The following is a 19,809-nucleotide window of genomic DNA, read 5'->3' on the forward strand; positions in this document are numbered from 1 at the left end:
GGATCCTGGCACTGGGGTGGTGGTGGTGGGGGGGGGGGGGGGGGGTTGTTATATAAGATGATACAACTGCCAGTAAGACATATAAAAAGAGACGGCAGAAGAATGCATGACGTTTAAAAGTATATTTATCCCATGATTTACATTTTTTGTTAGGAATGATTTTGTGGGCATATGATCCTATTATAAATGGGGAACCAAGCAGTGCATTAGAAAATAGCGCAGTGAACGATTACTTCCCATTAGCATTTACAATAATGTACAAGGAAATAACATCCTGATCACTGAGAGTGAAGAACATCCATGTGTAATCAGAGACCGTATCACGCCAAGATGAAGCAGCACTTGATAAGTGTGGAGACAAAATGCCCAACTGAATAAATCAATGAAGTGGAGACGGTGACGGCTCTTGAACAAATGAGATCCTGAGCATTGGCAGGAGGAGAGGATGGGGAACAAGAATACTTTATTTTTCTCCATAACAAAGTTATGTGTGTTATGGGGATGCGAACCCAACAGGAGTCAGGAGCAAAGTAAACGAATGGGAAATGGATCGTAGTAAATCCATTGCTGTAATGTAGAAATATACAATGTCATAATGGATTTCATCCAAACATCTGGTTTCATCTGTCCTCGACCTCGCCCAACACACAACGGGAAACGGATATAGAACAGAAAAAATGAACAAATATAATAGTCCGGAGAGGTGGCGGGGCGCCGACTGACCCGCGGCTCAAACCGGCGGCAACGTTTGTTCTTCTATTTTCTGATTTTTGTTTTCAGAAAGCGTGAAGTTGAGGCTGGTGAACGGGGGCAGTCCATGCGCCGGGAGAGTGGAGATTCACAACAAGGGGAACCGGGGAACTGTGTATGAAGGCGGCTGGGACCTGCAGGACGCGGCGGTGGTGTGTCGGGAGCTCGGCTGCGGCGCCGCCACGGGAGCCCCGGGCGGAGCTCACTTTGGACCGGGGACCGGATACGTTGTGACGCATAATGTTGAATGCAGCGGGAGCGAGGCCGCTCTGCGGGAGTGTAGATCACCGTCATGGGGGGGCTATGACTTTTCACACTCCCGGGATGCCGGCGTTATCTGCGAAGGTAAACATCAGCTTTTTCTCTCTTTGCTCCGCAGTTTGGTGATTTCCGGGATGCCCTGGATGTAAATGACTCGGACTGACCGCCCGCGGCGAGTGGTGTCAAATTAAATCCAGTGTCTGTCCGTTTTATTCCTGTCCAATTGGAATCAACTTTCGCTTCTGGATCTCACATTCTGGTTTTAATTAAACAAACACAACCGGGAGCATTAAATACTCACACCCGGTACAATGACGGGGCCAAGAAACACGCGGCTGGAGGAACTGAGTTGGTGAAGCAGCAACTGTCGGGGACTGGTGGCAAGAGAGCAATAGGGGGGTTGCACGTCAGGTCATCGGGTCAAACGGCGTGATGCACGGAGCAGCTCCATCAATGTGGAGGACAAGGCAGCCTCGGCATCCACTGTTAACACACAATACGCGCACTTCCTTACCTGTTAAAAACCGCCGAAATTGGCAATTTTTGGGCTGTAAATAATTGTGGAAATCGGGGTAACCGTGAGAGACATTTATCCTACTTCAGAATTCCAAAAGTGAGGAGAAATGATGGTAGAGAGAAGCGAGAGTTGAAGGGGCAACAACAGCTAAAGTGGTTGGCGAACATTGGCCGCGCAGATATCAAGATTGAAAATATTGGGAATTATCGTGTTTGCTCACTGCATTTCATCAAGAGTGAGGCATTATTTGTGTTTTTTCTTGATTCCTTTGGTATGTAAAAAGTTTCAGAAGTGATAAATCCGGCTGTAAATTTTTTAAATCGCCCATGGATCTCAAGTGGGGTTTACATGCAAAAATAAAACGTTTCTGAAGCTAAATTTATCATTAAATTAATCGCAAACCATGCATAGGTATTGAATTACATTTTACTCAGATGCAAGCCAAGGAATGGCATAATTGTTAGCTGTTAATTGGACATAATCAACCTCAGCAAATTGACAATATCTTTGAAAGGGACTGGGTGTTGAAGCTGTCGGGACATTTTATTATTTGCTAAAATATCCATCTCAATAGCATAATGATGGAAAACTTACTTTTCCACACACCAGTCTGGAGATTTTTTAATGATAAATCTGCAGAATTCATTGCCACAGACGGCTGTGGAGGCCAAGTCAATGGATAAATGTAATTGTAATTGTCTTATAATTGTAAGGCGGGAATTGAAAGATTCTTGTTTAATAAAGTTGTCAGGGGTTATGAGGAGAAAGAGGTTGAGAGGGGAAGCTAGACCAGCCACGATTTAACGGTGAAGCAGACGTGGGCCGAATGGTATATGGTTCTTTTTTCCACAGTTTGTACTTAGAATTCGTTTAATGGAACAGGAGCAGACAGATACACTGGGTCAGTTAGCACAGTCTTGCCTGTGGAGTTTGTCAAGTTCTGCAGGACGGAATGTTCCATAAATAATAATTATATTCGACTTGTAGGATTAGGTTTAGGTTTATTATTGTGACGTTACTGAGGTAGAGTGAAAAGCTGTGTTTTGCATGCTATGCAAACAGATCAGATACACAACGCATATTTATAATCAAATACAATATATAGTGTAAAGAGGAAGTTACAGAGAGCAGAATATAGTACTCAGCATGTTAGCGCATCGTGATAGAGGAAGGAGGAGAAGGGGAGCACGGATATCATTAGTAAGGGACTGATTTCAACGTCAGATTTGTGCTGAACTTTCAGGGATGTTTTTGTAAATTGTCTTCATAATTGTGGCTTTCATGACTATCTTTTATTTTTTTCTCAGATCACAGAGAGCCAAGATTGGTATCCAAAGATGATCAGTGCTCGGGAAGACTGGAAGTGCAGTATGGTGAAACCTGGGGAACCGTGTGTGACCGGGCCTGGGATATGGATGATGCCAATGTGGTGTGCAGTCAGCTTCATTGTGGAGTCGCCGTGTCTGTTCCGAGAGGGGCTTATTTTGGAAAGGGAACTGGCATTGTACGGAACGATGTATTTGAATGTAAGGGTAATGAGACAAGCCTATGGGAATGTCCGCGTTCTTTAGGAACTCTTCATTGCAACCACACGAGCGATGTCAGTGTGATCTGTTCTGGTGAGTGCCAGCTTTGGAAACTAATTATTAATAAGGACTCATTATACTTGGAAGATAGGGATGAGATCTCGCCATTTACTTTTATCAAAGGGTTATAAAATGCTGGAATATAATTGACCAATACACGACTTTGATGTGATATTGGCAAACGTATTAACCGGCTAAAATAATTTGAATAATTTCCAATAGTCCAACATTATTGATGGTTTACAATGTGGAGTTCAGAAGGAGGAAATTAACAGTATCTTTAGATGGTGATATCCATGCGATGCAACCGCGATTGTCCAATGAATCCTAATCAAAAATTACTCTATTAATTATATTTGTTTATAAACAAATGTACTTCTTCACTGAAACCTTTGAGCATTTTGAGTGGAAAGACAGCTCACTGCAGGAAGAAAAACTATGGACGTATAGATGTAAATGATTACACATAGAAAAGTACAATTTTGCTTTGCATGATGACAATAAAAGGATGATAATGATAATGATAATACAAGCAAGGATCCTGGCACTGGGGTGGTGGTGGGGGGGAGGGGGGGGGTTGTTATATAAGATGATACAACTGCCAGTAAGACATATAAAAAGAGACGGCAGAAGAATGCATGACGTTTAAAAGTAAATTTATCCCATGATTTACATTTTTTGTTAGGAATGATTTTGTTGTCATATGATCCTATTATAAATGGGGAACCAAGCAGTGCATTAGAAAATAGCGAAGTGAACGATTACTTCCCATCAGCATTTACAATAATGTACAAGGAAATAACATCCTGATCACTGAGAGTGAAGAACATCCATGTGTAATCAGAGACCGTATCACGCCAAGATGAAGCAGCACTTGATAACAGTGTGGAGACAAAATGCCCAACTGAATAAATCAATGAAGCGGTGACGGTGACGGCTCTTGAACAAATGAGATCCTGAGCATTGGCAGGAGGAGAGGATGGGGAACAAGAATACTTTATTTTTCTCCATAACAAAGTTATGTGTGTTATGGGGATGCGAACCCAACAGGAGTCAGGAGCAAAGTAAACGAATGGGAAATGGATCGTAGTAAATCCATTGCTGTAATGTAGAAATATACAATGTCATAATGGATTTCATCCAAACATCTGGTTTCATCTGTCCTCGACCTCGCCCAACACACAACGGGAAACGGATATAGATCTGAGACAACAGAAAAAATGAACAAATATAATAGTCCGGAGAGGTGGCGGGGGGTCGGGGAACGAGGGGTGGAATCTGATATTCCTTTCAATGACGACATTATGCATGATGAATTTGAATATTGTAGAATTCACCAAAGGAAAATATTAGCAAGGGGAAATATCAACTATTTGCCGACATATACGGGGGAAATGTAATCCGTGCAAAATGGAAATTTGATGGGATGGGTTAACGTTTCCAGAATAAGCGGTGACAAGGATAAATTAGAATTCGGCAATGGACAGATATGAAAAGGGACAACAATGAGAGAAGAAAAGGCTGCAACTTACCCACACGTGGGGAGAATTTAAACAGTGGAATACGGAAATTATTTCGCCGAATAATTTTATAAAATGTTGATTCCATCTTAGCTAATAAATGTAAACTTGTTTAAATGCTATAAAACCAAACGCCCACACAAAACGAGCAAGTAATATAAAATATATTAGTGACAACATTATACCAGGGAGGACAGTGAGCCTGAACACCTGAAAATTCCATGGATCCAAAGATCCACATCATACTATAATTGAAGCAAAGGGCACGCTCGCTACAATATCCAACAACGTATAGTTTCTGCAATGGGTCTTGTAGATTGCAGCCCACAGTATTTAATGCCCACAATATTTAATATGTAAAAGAATATGTGATTGTGTTTATAGTTTGTTTGGTTGTTTGTTTGTTTGTCTTTTTGCACAAAGTCCGCGAGCATTGCCACTTTTCATTTCAATGCACATCTCGTATGTGTATGTGACGAATAAACTTATTGACTTGACTTGACTTCGGTATTCACTCTTTGAAAAGAGGAAGGATAGAGAAAACATGAACAGCCGATCTGTTCCGGCCTTGGACGAATGATGGAGTTCACATTAACATGGGCCATCTGAAGCACTGAAAATAATAAGTAACGTCGGGTTGAATTGCTCAAAGTGAATTCGTGTTTGGCTAATCCACTGAAGCTATTTGTAAGTGTATTTCTCACGGCAGATAAAGAGGAATTTTCACAAAATGTGTTCTTATGTTTCTGGAAGATCACACACCGATCTGCATCAAAGAGACAGTTAACACGTTTACATATTCTGTTGTGCTGCAGCAATTAAGAATTTCATGGTTCTATCTGGGACATATGACAACAAATAACACTCTTGACAGAGGGGGGGGGATGAATGGGTCCAGACAGATTGGCTGGTTATGTCGGGAGGGTGCCAAGGCAACGCCAATTATTCACAAACTATATTAATGGGTGTAGTGGGTTGGGGGGGGGTGAGGGTGGTAGCTGGTGCTGTTCAGCGTAACGTATTCAATATTGCTAATGCCATGACGCAAGGTGTTGGCAGAAGGAACTGCAGATGCTGGTTTACAGTAAAATACACAAAATGCTGGAGTAAGTCAGTGGGTCAGGCAGAATCCCTGGTGGAAATGGATAGGTGACGTCTCAGGCCTGGGCTCTTCAAGCTAAAGAAGGGTCCCGACCCGAAACGTCACATATCCATGTTGTCCAGTGATGCTGCCTGATCGGCTCAGTGTCTTTCACTTGCATTGGACAACACATCAACCAGCATCTGCAGTTCCTTCTAAAACATACGGAAAAGCGAGTGGACAAAAAATATGGTATATATGTAGTACTGTGTTGAAAAATGTAGGCTGCACTATTCGAGACCGTCAATTAGGTCGGGTGCACACTTTATTCTGGTGAACGCTCCAAAGCCGCAAGTATTACAGATGAGATCTGAAATTATTTGGTCAGGACTTTAAACTAAATAATGTGAAACTGATGGTCCCGACGTGCCGAGTTCACGGCCGTAACCATTCACTGTTTGTATTGAAATATCACCGCGCGCACACACTTTGAAGGTGACCGTTTAGAAAATGAGAAAAATAAACAAACAAATTCTAACTTTCAATATTTTTCTCTATTCTTATTGTGTATTTAACTGTCATTTTGTCCCATAAAAACAGGGAAATATCGACCACGACTGGTGGGTGGGAAGGATAGATGCTCTGGCCGGGTGGAGGTTCTACACGGAGACGAGTGGGGGACAGTTTGTGATCAGTACTTTAGCTTGCTTGATGCCGGCGTGGTCTGTGAACAACTACACTGTGGTGCAGTGGCCGCAACTCCCGGAGTTACTCACTTTGGCCGAGGATCCGGCCCTGTGTGGAAGGAGAACTACCACTGTCGGGGGAACGAGCCCCGATTAGTTGATTGTCCAGTCCTACCCAGGGATCAGACGAGTTGTTCACACGGAAACGACGTCGGTCTCATCTGCTCAGGTTAGTCACCAAATATCCTTGAACTGAAAAACAGAGTTGCCCAGTGGTAGAGATGTTTACACGGTGACTCTTTTAACCATTGAAAACATCTGCTGTTTCCTGACGACCATCTTTCTTTTCTTTTCAGAAGGATACTTTCAAGAGAGAGCTAGATAGAGCTGTTAAAGATAGCGGAGTCAGGGGATATGGGGAGAAGGCAGGAACGGGGTACTGATTGGAGATGATCAGCCATGATCACATTGTTTGGCGGTGCTGGCTCGATGGGCCGAATGGCCTACTGCTGGATCTATTGTTTATTTTCTTCAGGTGCCGTCTTTCCCTTCCCCCACTGATAGGATACTGGGGCCAATTGTTATACAACGTTGTCATACATCGATAGACTGAATTTGAGTATGCAGTGCAGAATTCTGCAGTTTATAAAATAGTTTCTATGGATAGTAACTGAGAGATTGTATCTAGTAAACATAGTAAGGATAGTACAAAGGATAAGAACTGTTCATTAAGGAGAGAGAATGATGGCGATTTGTACAGTCGGGTTCTAATTCTCGGTTCACTGCTACAATACACAGATATAAATTAGTTACATCTGCTGTAGAGATCTGAGATAGAGTCTGTAGGAAGAATGCGATATGAAATTTGAAGTGGCTTAGTGATTCTTTCAAGAGCTTGACCCTAAAAGCAGGAGTAACTCAGCAGGTCAGACAGCGTCAGAAAATGAATAGGTGACGTTTCTGGTTGAGACCCTTCTTCATTCATCTATTCCTTTTCACCAGAGATGCGATCTGACCCACTGAGTTACTCCAGCTTTGTGTCTCTATCTCGGTTTAAACCAGCATCTGCAATATGGAATGAAAAATGGAAAAATCATTTTTTTCCTGATATTGGAATGGTTCCAGGAATGCATTTATTTAGCAAAAGAGAACAAAGATAAAGCGAGACTTCAAAAGACCCCGCCTACACGAGCAACGGGCGCTGGACTGGTCTCAGCATGCCTATTGCATTCGGTTTAGATCAATGCATGAGTGGTTATCATTTATTCAATAGCCAGTTTATTCCTTGTTATTGGGCCCATTTCTCTTGGTGAGGCACATAGGTTTCTCTGCATTGTTTTATGTAGACGTAGACAGAATGTTTCTATGCAGTTTTTCTGCCAATGTGACATAGAAACATAGAAAATATGTGCAGGAGTAGGCCATTCGGCCCTTCGAGCCTGCACCGCCATTCAATATGATCATGGCTGATCATCCAACTCAGTATCATGTACCTGCCTTCTCTCCATACCCCCTGATCCCTTTAGCCACAAGGGCCACATCTAACTCCCTCTTAAATATAGCCCATGATCTGGCCTCAACTACATTCTGTGGCAGAGAATTCCAGAGATTCACCACTCTCTGTGTGAAAAATGTTTTTCTCATCTCGGTCCTAAAAGATTTCCCCCTTATCCTTAAACTGTGACTATTGTTCCGGACTTCCCCAACATCGGGAACAATCTTCCTGCATCTAGCCTGTCCAGCCCCTTAAGAATGTTGTAAGTTTCTATATGATCCCCCCTCAATCTTCTAAATTCTAGCGAGTACAAGCCGAGTCTATTCAGTCTTTCTTCATATGAAAGTCCTGATATCCCAGGAATCAGTCTGGTGGACCTTCTCTGAACTTCCTCTATGGCAAGAATGTCTTTCCTCAGATTAGGACATGTGACATGTGGACAATTGATGCAGAAAATAATCCTTAAAACTAATAGCTGACCAGGTAAATGTTGAGAAGTTGTGGAATATTTTGGCTTCACGTTAATGGTTAAGCCAACATGTTTTGTATTATAGATGAAATTTGGTCTCTGAGATTGAGCCATGGGGGCAGTCGCTGCGACGGCCGCGTGGAGGTTTACCACAATGGTAGATGGGGGAGAGTGCAGGATAGCGCCTGGAACATCAATGATTCCAACGTGGTCTGCAGAGAGTTGGGCTGTGGCTCCGCCATATTCGCCTACAACTCCTCAAGGAACGGAGAGAGTGAGCTGCCCGTGTGGGTGAACAACGTTCACTGTGAAGGAAACGAGTCGCAGCTCCGAAATTGCAGCACATTTACGCCGAATCAGACATCCAGCGACAGCATCGGTGTTGGAGTCCTGTGCTCAGGTGAATATTGGCATAAATACTCAAATTAGACATTGTAATGATTGTTAGTGACTTTCGAGTTGTATTGGCGCTTCTGTCATCTGGGTTTTCGACTTGTCAATTGGGAAGGCACGGAAAATGAAGAAGCTTTATTTATCCGTTCTGGTCAATCTAATCAAAGGTCGAAATAACATTTCTTAATTTATCAAATTAGAAACATAGAAAATAGGTGCAGGAGTAGGCCATTCGGCCCTTCGAGCCTGCACCGCCATTCAATATGATCATGGCTGATCATCCAACCCAGTATCCTGTACCTGCCTTCTCTCCATACCCCCTGATCCCTTTAGCCACAAGGGCCACACTAACTCCCTCTTAAATATAGCTAATGAACTGGCCTGAACTACCTTATGTGGCAGAGAATTCCTTAAATCGATTATCGATAAATATTTATATTACACCGGTATTGTACTTCCGGTGGCGCTGGTGCCAGCAGCCTCCACCTTCAGCCGGGTATCTTTTTTTTTTTTTTTTAGTTATGTTGATGTGTGTTTTTTATGATTTTTAAAATTTCTTTATGTGGGGGAAGAGAGCACGGTGCGGAGGATACCGTCCTTCAGCCGCTTCCTGGAGAGGACGCGACTATTATTCGAGTCGCGTCCTCGCCCCCGCCCCCCCCCCCCCCCCAGCGGCCTACCTGGATTGGCGCGGCCTTTCCTGCCGGGATCGACCAGAGCTCCAGCAGCGGCGGAAGAGCGCTGAAACATCGCGGGGCTGGCGATGCCTTACCGGGGATCGCCGTCTGGAGCCCGGAGAGCTGGGCCTGCGGCACCGACATCATGGAGCTGCGGTTTGCGGGCTCCCAACGCGGGCGGCGCTGATGGACAGCGCGGAGTCCTGCGACTCTGCCCGCCTCGGGAGCTGCGGACTCGGGAGCTGCGGACTCCGGCTGCGGGAGGCGGCTGATCTGGAGGTCCGGGCCAAAGATCTTATAGCTATAGGATCTTTGGACAGGGCCGCTGAGGAGGAGGATGTTCACCGTCAGGGATCGGCGTCGGCGTTCCACCTGCCCGGCGAGAGGGCCTGAACATCGGGCCGCCCGGGGTGGCGACTGCGGGTGCTTGGAAGGCCCCGACCACGGATGAACATCTGGGAAGATCGGAGGGGAGGCTGGCTGGACTATAATAATAATAATAATGGATGGGATTTATATAGCGCCTTTCTAAGACTATGGTGCCTTCCTCACCTTGGTGCCATTGTGTTATGTTGTGTCGTGGACTTTCTGTGTTTGTGCTTTTTTTTTAAATTCTATTTTATTTTTTAAATATGTTTTATTATTTATTATTTATTTATTTTTATGATACTGACTGTAAGGAAAATTCATTTCGTTGTCTCTAATTGAGACAATGACAATAAATTGAATACAATACAATACACATCTGTATATAAATATATATATTACACACTTGAGATCCCTTTAAAACTATGTTGGAGAATAATACCTGAACAATAGTCTAGGTGTATGCACATACACACAGGCACACACACCCACACACCAACACTATCACACACACTCATACACCCACACTATCACACACACACATACACACACACACACGCACGCACGCACACACACACGCACACGCACACACACACACACACACACAAACACACACACACCAACACTATCACACACACACCAACATTATCACACACACACCAACATTATCACACACACAGGCACATTCGTACGCACACATTAGCACACACACATTTATTTATATGTTAGCCTGGAGAAAGTTATAGTATCGTGTACAGATACAGCATGGAGACAGGCCCTTCGGCCCATCGAGTCCACCCCGAAGACTGATTACCCATTGGTTCTATATTATCCCACGGTCTCATAAACTTCCTTGACACTGGGGGAAATTTAACGGAGGCCATTTAACCTGCAAACACGCCTTTCGATCTGGATGTAACCCACGTGGTCACGTGTGCAAACGTGTAATCTCCCCACAGACCGCACCTGAGGTCAGGATCGAACCGGAGTCTCAGGTAGTGTGAGACCACAGAATTACCATCTGCGCCGCTGAAGAGTTAGCTCCCAGGAGACTGCCAAGCAAGTGAGATAGAGTTCTTAAAGATAGCGGAGTCAGGGGATATGGGGAGAAGGCAGAAACGGGGTACTGAATGTGGATGATTAGCCATGATCACAGTGAATGGCGGTGCTGGCTCGAAGGGCCGAATGGCCCACTCCGGCACCTATTGTCTATTATCTACTAAAGTAAAATACATAACAGGACTTTTGCACCACTCTCCGCCAAGGACCTGGGTGTAAAGTGGGAGGGTTTCCACGTATAGAGTTGGCCACGTATACTATGGGCCCTCTCCATTTCCAGTCGGCAGAAGAGACCACCAGGTCCAGGGATCAGGCGATGGTGGGTGTGAGGGGCCGTGTGTGAGAGAAGTCTGGACAATAAACACTTCAATGTGGTGTGGAACAACACGGGGTACCTTTCCGAGGGATAGCATAGAAGGCGCGGCCGAACGTGGGGTGATGGGTGTACATTGCAATTGTGTGATTAACTCCCTTCAACAGACCATCTCCAATTACGGCTGTCTGGGGGTGGAAGTACATGTGCTGGACGAGTGGAGATTTATTACAATGGGTCTTGGGGCACAGTTTGTGATGACTCCTGGGATCTGGACGACGCTAACGTGGTCTGCGGGCAGCTAGGTTGCGGATATGCTGTGGAAGATAAAATTCCAGGATTCTGTGGACGAAGTAAAGGCCAAATTTGGTTGGATGAAGTAAGATGCTCGGGTAACGAATCATACCTCTGGAACTGTCCCTCCGCACCGTGGGGCCGGCACGATTGCAGTCATAAGGAAGACGTGACAGTGAAGTGTTCTGGTAAGGCTACGTTCGGTCTGCTGATTCTCTGCAACTTATAGTGGGAACCTGCATTCCAGAGATGTATTCAATGGTTTATCGTAAACAATGCGAGCATTGAATCTCATTGATAGAAACATAGAAACATAGAAATTAGGTGCAGGAGGAGGCCATTCGGCCATTCGAGCCTGCACCGCCATTCAATATGATCATGGCTGATCATCCAACTCAGTATCCCGTACCTGCCTTCTCTCCATACCCTCTGATCCCCTTAGCCACAAGGGCCACATCTAACTCCCTCTTAAATATAGCCAATGAACTGGCCTCGACTACCCTCTGTGGCAGAGAGTTCCAGAGATTCACCACTCTCTGTGGGAAAAATGTTCTTCTCATCTCGGTTTTAAAGGATTTCCCCCTTATCCTTAAGCTGTGACCCCTTGTCCTGGACTTCCCCAACATCGGGAACAATCTTCCTGCATCTAGCCTTAGGAATTATATAAGTTTCTATAAGATCCCCTCTCAATCTCCTAAATTCTAGAGAGTATAAACCAAGTCTATCCAGTCTTTCTTCATAAGACAGCCCTGACATTCCAGGAATCAGTCTGGTGAACCTTCTCTGCGCTCCCTCTATGGCAATAATGTCCTTCCTCAGATTTGGAGACCAAAACTATACGCAATACTGAGGTGTAGTCTCACCAAGACCCTGTACAACTGCAGTAGAACCTCCCTGCTCCTATACTCAAATCCTTTTGCTATGAAAGCTAACGTACCATTCGCTTTCTTCACTGCGTGCTGCACCTGCATGCCTAATGCCTTGATGGAATAAAGTCCTTTCCCTGCTTAGGTTTTCTTCTACTTACCAACACCAAACTCTCCCCACGTGTAGCTCTGCTCATTTCGCCCTCAGCTGTTGTCCGGTTTAACGGCATTTGGCCACATTTCCCGAAACAGACCGACGAGATAATATTGTTTCGGCATTTTCGGCAAAAGCATTGTGGGCGGAAGTGTCTGTTCCTGAGCTGATATCTGTGAACGGGAGATATTCCCTCTTTATTTTATACTCTTGCTTTAGGGATCGTGATTGTCAATTTTCATTTCGATGTTACACAATCGAAGGTTAAGTACATTGAGTATTTTCTTTCAGGTTCAGATCTGTCGCATTTTCAACCAGAACTGAAGCAAGATTGCACCACTTCACACAAGTATCTCCCTGCCCCCCACTTTCAGTGACTTGATAAAACAGCTGACCTTGCGATTTCCTCTTCACCCAATCTGTTCCCAATTAACAGTCCCTGTTGAGTTTTTCCAGCGACATCTGTTTTTGTTGAATCAGATCTTTCTCATGCCTCTTTGTTGCTATCTGCGGGATGGATACATTATGATGACCTGTGTGTCTCCTGTTCCCTTCACAGAACACAAAGAGATGCGGCTGGTGAACGGAGGCCGGCGGTGTGAAGGGAGAGTGGAAGTGTGGTACAACGGGACATGGGGAACTGTGTGCTCCGGGAAGCTCTATGGAGTGGAGGCGGAAGTGATCTGTAAACAATTAGAATGTGGACCCCTCGCATATATTGAATATGGCGCCAGGAAATATGGACAAGGTTCAGGGCCCATATGGATCGATGAGATGAAATGTAGCTCGCACGAGTCAGTCCTTTGGCAGTGCCAGTTTGACCCGTGGGGGAAACACAACTGTAACCACAGGAAGGATGCAGGCGTTTCATGTAAAGGTAACACAGGAAAGTCAGCATACGATGGCAGTTTAAACACGCGCGTAAATCCGTCAACATTTCACTGTTCTCAACAGATGCTGAAATGCCGGAGACAACCCGCGGGAAAGGCTGCGACGGAGGAAATGAATCAAAATCTCGCCGTTTACCAGGCGAGTCATTCTACACCGTCAGCGTGACATCAACCCCGGATGTTTGATGAATGAGTGATCAACACATAGCTGAGAATCCTCAACAACTTCTCTTTAGACTTCTCTCACGATCTTCTCGTTAAACGAGTAGCCATGGGTCCTTGCATGGATCCCAGCTATGTCAGCCTTTTGATTCAAGTACTGTGAATAGTCCTTCTTCCAAACGTGCACTGACATCATTCCCCAAACTCCTCATTCTTCGCTCCTTCGACATGAAATATACCACCCACCTACCCCCCCCCCCCCCCCTATTTAATATTTCATCCTCATCATTCCTTACATTACAGCCTTTTGTCCTTTTTTCATATCTAACCTTTGTGCACCCATCTGTCAATGAACACCTCCCACACCTGAATCCACCTATCACTGAAGAAGGGTTTCGGCCCGAAACGTTGCATATTTCCTTCGCTCCATAGATGCTGCTGTACCCGCTGAGTTTCTCCAGCCTTTTGTGTACCTTCCACCTATCACTTGCCTAGATTAGAACCGCCTTCATCTCTGTTACAGCCTCTTCCCCTCCCTCTTACTAGAATTAGTCTGAAGATGGGTCCCGATCCGAAACGTCACTGCACACGTCATGTAGAGATGCTGTCTGACCCGTTGAGTTACTTCAGCACTCACGCATTTTTAACTGAATATTTAATTTAACTTCACTTAGATCTACAACTGCGGGTTGATGGCGGCAGCAACAATTGCTCCGGAAGGGTTGAAATATTATTCAACAACAGCTGGGGAACGGTGTGTGATGACTCCTGGGATCTCGCTGATACCAATGTCGTCTGCAGACAGTTGGGCTGTGGCTCTGCTCTTTGGACTCCAGGAGCGGCGACCATTGCCCCGGCCTCAGGTGACATCTGGCTGGATGAAGTGAAATGCACGGGAAGTGAATCATTCCTGTCCCGTTGTCTGGCTTCACCACTCGGTCAACATGACTGTGATCACAAGGAAGATGTCTTTGTCACCTGTTCTGGTATGTGTCGTTCGGCATATTCCCCGATCTCTACACATCTTCAATTTCATAAGCAATATATCGTTTATTTTTTAATTGAAAATCTAGAGATGACGTTGCTAAAAACTGTTTACAATGTCCACGTCCAGTTTTGATCCCCTCTGTCTCCAGCACTTCAGGTATTTATTATTCATGCGATGTTGACCATTACACTTACATACTATGCTGACTGTGCTGATATTCGCTTGCTTCTGTTTGCTAATTTCTGAGAACATGATAGGTGATTTTCAAATTGGGTGACTCAGTATGTGAAACAGGACTTGCAAAATTCTAAAAAACCATGATGTCCAGCTCCAGCCAAATATCTCTGTGACAAGACAGGATATTGGGCTCATTGCAGTATTTTCTCCTCAGGAAGTGTTGGTAATAGGAATCATGTTGCGCTTTTCAGTGAGGATTACTGACCTTTGATTAATGGCTGTTAATTAACTGTTATTATGTGTAGGAACCAAGATAATTCGATTTGTAAGTGAGTGACTCTGTTTGATGGCATGTCGAGGCAGTGAAAACAGTGCTTATTCTTTCGCAAGATGTTGTCGAGAGGGTGTCCGGGCTTATGGGGCGAAGGCAGGTGAATGGGGTAAAGAGGGAAAGATATAATTGAAGGGCGGAGTGGACTTGATGGGCCAAATTGCCTTATTCTGCTCCTGGAACATAGGAGCTTATGAATTTATGAACATGAAATAGTCTTCATATGTTACCCGTAGTACATATTATAGATATCGTTTTTTTGTAAACAGCATCATATCATGCAGGAATTTATAGGCATGCGCTTCCATATCTTTTGTGTTGTTCTGATTTGGATTTTATGGCATTGAGGTCTGTGCCAAGCAATGTGGATGCAGTGTGGATGCACATTATGCCTGAATACAATATTGCAGCTGTTGTCTGGATACAGAGCGTCACTAGTGAGGAATCAGGACATTCTAGTATATTTTCTATTTATACCACTCCGCACAATACAATAGAGACTTGAGCTTTTTATAGTTTTCCGCTCAGCCATTCTTCTGGTGCAATGTATGACCGGATTTTGGGAACATTTCTAGTAAAGCAAGATGCACAACCAGCGGTTAAAATTTATCAATTGTCCCTAGAAATGTTTTCTGTTTGGACCAACTGCTCCTGTTTTCCGTTTATCCAGGAATTTCAATTTCAGAGTTGGGAAAGAAGCCGCCATCCACGGCTGTTGTGGTTTGCACAACTCTGGGAATCCTCCTCATCGCTGAATTTGTCACACTGGTGATAATAGCTCGGAGGCAATCAGCAAGAAGAGGTGAGGTTCATCTTTACAGCGTTATTATTCCAGAAAATATTTCATAGCGTGAAGAGACTTTCATTCGCTTTTCCATGTGCTCTTTTCTTTCTTGCATTATGTGCAACAAATGCGACTGTGCGGCATTGTGTAGGTATTCCATGGTTCCTATTGGAAAGAGCAATTTGTCGTAGTAGCATGGAATGTTAAATGTGATTATTGTTTGGGTTCCTCCATCAATTGTTCACTTGACTGATGTTCAACATTCCATTGGGCGGGAGATTGCAACCTTCACTCTGTCCTCCCTGTTTCGACGAATGCAATCAACCTGACGTGCACATTCATATAAGATCAAATAGAACAAGTTGTCCGACAACTTTAGGCTGTGCACGCAATACGCATGAAGAAGAAGACCATTCCATTCAACATCCTGTTCAATGCGCTGCTCAACCGCGAACATTCTGATTAGATTCTATCCACCACATCTCAAACTTGCTCTTTCCTCACATTCTGTGCTCCTGCAATGCTTTATTCCCCATCTCCTTCCATTTATTTGATGCAACACAATCTGTATTTTCCACTTCCTAAATTGACACACATGGAAATTTAAATTCCTGATCACCCAGTGCTACACCTGTACCATCCGTATGTATTTGGGAATGCAATCACGCTCTGAACGGCATTGTCGTGGCGGAACAGAAATGAGGAATTGCTTCCGACTGATGCACACTAGCTGTGATCTTCCTGATGTTCGTAGAATTCTCTAATGTCTGCAAGAAGCCGTTAGACATCTAGCGTAATTCTTCAATGGTAACGCTCATCAACAGTTTTCCTTGAATATTATTAATTCATAATTTTTACATGTCATACGCACATTACTAACTGTTAAATACTATTCCTGTAAATCCACAAGTTAACTCACATTCTCCTTTCAACAGATGCAGAGATGAGAGGCAGGGGCTTCGGCTTTTATGAAGCAATTTATGAAGAGATTGACGATACTCTCCCTGGAAACAATTTCAGTCAGATGGATGATTCAAGTGAGTATTTGCTCTCGACAGTCACCCTTCAGCGATAAATATCCCCTCCACTCCAATAACCGTATTAATGGTCATTGAGTAAAAATAAAAACATTGTAACAGATACATCGGACAAAAGCAAACTGTTGGAGCAACGCAGTGGGTCGGGCAGAATCTATGAAGGAAAATGTACAGATGACCGTTTGTGTCCGTACCCTTCTTCATGTCTGGAGTAGAGCGGAGATGGTTGATAGAAAGTGGCGAGAGGAAATGCTGCACAAGTTTCTGGTAGATGACAGGTGGATGTATGCAACGAGGGGTGGAATTGTAGACAAATCCATTTGGGGAGGCGGATGGAGAGTGGAGGTGACCACAACGGTTGGAGGTGATAGAAGGGAGGACAAGGAGCTCCAGATGGTGGAATCTGATAAGAAAAAAAGTAAACAATTGAAATATAGAAACCTTGGGAATAATGGTGGGTAGGTGGGAAAAATGGGGATGGGAATTGTGGACCCTGTGCAGATAGGGATAGGTTATAAGCTGATGGAGATGGTGGAGGTGAGGACAGGAAATGGGAAATGAGGGACAGGCTCAGGGTAGAGAATGTTGTGTTTGAGAGAGTCAGGGTTGATTATCAGGAGAGAGAAGTGGGGTGACAACTGGAGAATTAAATATTTACACCATCGGATTGTCAGCGTTACCTGAAGTGCTGCTCTTCCAGCTTGCATGTAAACTCAATCTGGCAATGTAAGAGGTGGAGAACAGAGAGGGCGAATGGGAATGAGGAATGGAATCGAAATCCAGCTGTCCCTGTCCCTGTTTGCCTCGTCTGCATTTGGCATCACGTAGGTAAAGGAGGGTACATCGAGAGCATAGAATGGAATAGTGGAGACTGACGTTTAGGTCCCTGAATGGAGATAAAGGAGCAGGTGTAATACTAGGTGTTGCATCACCTGTGGTTAGTGGGAGGGGGATGTACAAGGTGGATCGTGTGAAGATAGATCGAGTCAAGGAATCTGCACCATCTTGGAGTCAGCCTCATATCCATGGCCAGGGTGCTTTTCCAAAAAAAGGTGTGTTGAATGAAGCCGACAGATAGACATGATTAGATGGGGCCCATGAGATTGTCCATGGCTACTCATTTGATTTGTAGAACGCTAGGGCATCCAAAGAAGACAAGTACCACCAGGCAGAGGAGACTGTTAGCTGCACTGAAGTCGTTGGGTCACTGCTCTGGGACGAAAGCAATTGTCCAGAAACCTTCGTGATGGGAAGGGACTGTTCATGGATGGTACACATGAGGAGTAGTGAGCCACACAGATTGGAAGTTGTAAAAGTTGTGCGGAGCATCTGAGGTGTGCAGATGTAAGTAGACACGATTGGCAATGAGGTCGAGGTACATTTAAGCTCTGAGGTTAAACAATGGGACAAACGGAGTTGGAAAAATACTCCCATCCTGTTTATGGCATTAGGGCGGGGGATAGAAGCGGGCAGTGGACACTTTGAGTCTATCAGTTTCCAGACTGTAGTGGGTAGATACCGGAAGTGATGAGCTCTGTGAAGGTTGGTGATAGACTTGCTTCTTCTCCACACCTGGTGACTGACATGTTAATGATGTTTACCGAATGCGCTTTTGTTTTGTTTTAATATGTTTTCAATATTTCGAATGGAAACGAACAGATATCAGAAACTTTCCGCAAGGGAAGAATTGCTATGACAGTGAGATTCTCACCGTAGCCATATAAATGTTCATATCTATAATGGATTTACGGCATCTTTCAGTGTTTATATTGCTCAATGAATGGGTGTTGTGTATGATTAAAATAGCCAGCAGTTCAACCTTATTTTTTCATTTGGCTCCAGCAACATTATCACAGGCCGACTAGGAAAAGGGGAGATGCAGCGAGACCTGGGTGTCATGGTACACCAGTCATTGAAAGTAGGCATGCAGGTGCAGCAGGCAGTGAAGAAAGCGAATGGTATGTTAGCTTTCATAGCAAAAGGGTTTGAGTATAGGAGCAGGGAGGTTCTACTGCAGTTGTACAGGGTCTTGGTGAGACCACACCTGGAGTATTGCATACAGTTTTGGTCTCCAAATCTGAGGAAGGACATTATTGCCATAGAGGGAGTGCAGAGAAGGTTCACCAGTCTGATTCCTGGGATGTCAGGACTGTCTTATGAAGAAAGACTAGATAGACTTGGTTTATACTCTCTTTTTTCACACAGAGAGTGGTGAATCTCTGGAACTCTCTGCCACAGAGGGTAGTCGAGGCCAGTTCATTGGCTATATTTAAGAGGGAGTTAGATGTGGCCCTTGTGGCTAAGGGGATCAGAGGGTATGGAGAGAAGGCAGGTACGGGATACTGAGTTGGATGATCAGCCATGATCATATTGAATGGCGGTGCAGGCTCGAAGGGCCGAATGACCTACTCCTGCACCTAATTTCTATGTTTCTATGTTTCTATGTTTATCCGAGTCGGATATCAATGAGATAAACAATTGATGATAACTTATTTACACATATCCATTGGTGTTTGTACAATACACACAGTGTCAGAAGGAGTCCGACCCGAAACGACACCTCTTCGTGTTCTCCAGGCGTGCTGCTTGACTCGCTCGCATCCTCCAGCATGTTGTGTCCTTTTTGTAAAACAGCATCTGCGGTTCCTCGTTTCTTTAATTGGTTCGTTCGTAGATCGCTGCAGCTGACCTTCCTGTTGAACCAGCATTGTACCATTATGTCATATGTCATATCCGCGATACTGTCATTGGGACGATGAATAATGTGTGTCTTCTGCTCCAATGCCCAATTTAGCCCGATGTCTAATAACTATCTCTGTCATTGACTTCTAGTTTCTGGATCCATTGATTCCATGAATCAAATAGAATATTACACCAGCGACCCTCTGGGTTGTGCTCATTCAACAAGCGAACTCCCTGAAGGAACCTCCTCCAGTGTTCGAGGTTGGTGCAT

The 19,809-nt window shown here is 44.4% G+C and overlaps 1 protein-coding gene across 1 annotated transcript in view; it reads left to right on the top strand.

The window, feature by feature from the left end:
- Nucleotides 1-330: 330 nt before the first annotated feature.
- Nucleotides 331-19,809, top strand: part of LOC116967299 (deleted in malignant brain tumors 1 protein-like) — a 92,824-nt gene continuing 73,345 nt past the window's right edge. Inside the window, exons 1-8 of the mRNA XM_033013798.1 lie at nucleotides 331-349; nucleotides 781-1,095; nucleotides 2,836-3,147; nucleotides 6,316-6,630; nucleotides 8,451-8,765; nucleotides 11,341-11,655; nucleotides 13,047-13,382; nucleotides 14,223-14,539. Of these exons, the coding sequence (XP_032869689.1) occupies nucleotides 331-349; nucleotides 781-1,095; nucleotides 2,836-3,147; nucleotides 6,316-6,630; nucleotides 8,451-8,765; nucleotides 11,341-11,655; nucleotides 13,047-13,382; nucleotides 14,223-14,539 (2,244 nt within the window). The remainder of the gene's footprint in view (nucleotides 350-780; nucleotides 1,096-2,835; nucleotides 3,148-6,315; nucleotides 6,631-8,450; nucleotides 8,766-11,340; nucleotides 11,656-13,046; nucleotides 13,383-14,222; nucleotides 14,540-19,809) is intronic.

This window comes from Amblyraja radiata, chromosome 39 (genome assembly GCF_010909765.2).
Source record: "Amblyraja radiata isolate CabotCenter1 chromosome 39, sAmbRad1.1.pri, whole genome shotgun sequence".
NCBI lineage: Eukaryota > Metazoa > Chordata > Chondrichthyes > Rajiformes > Rajidae > Amblyraja > Amblyraja radiata.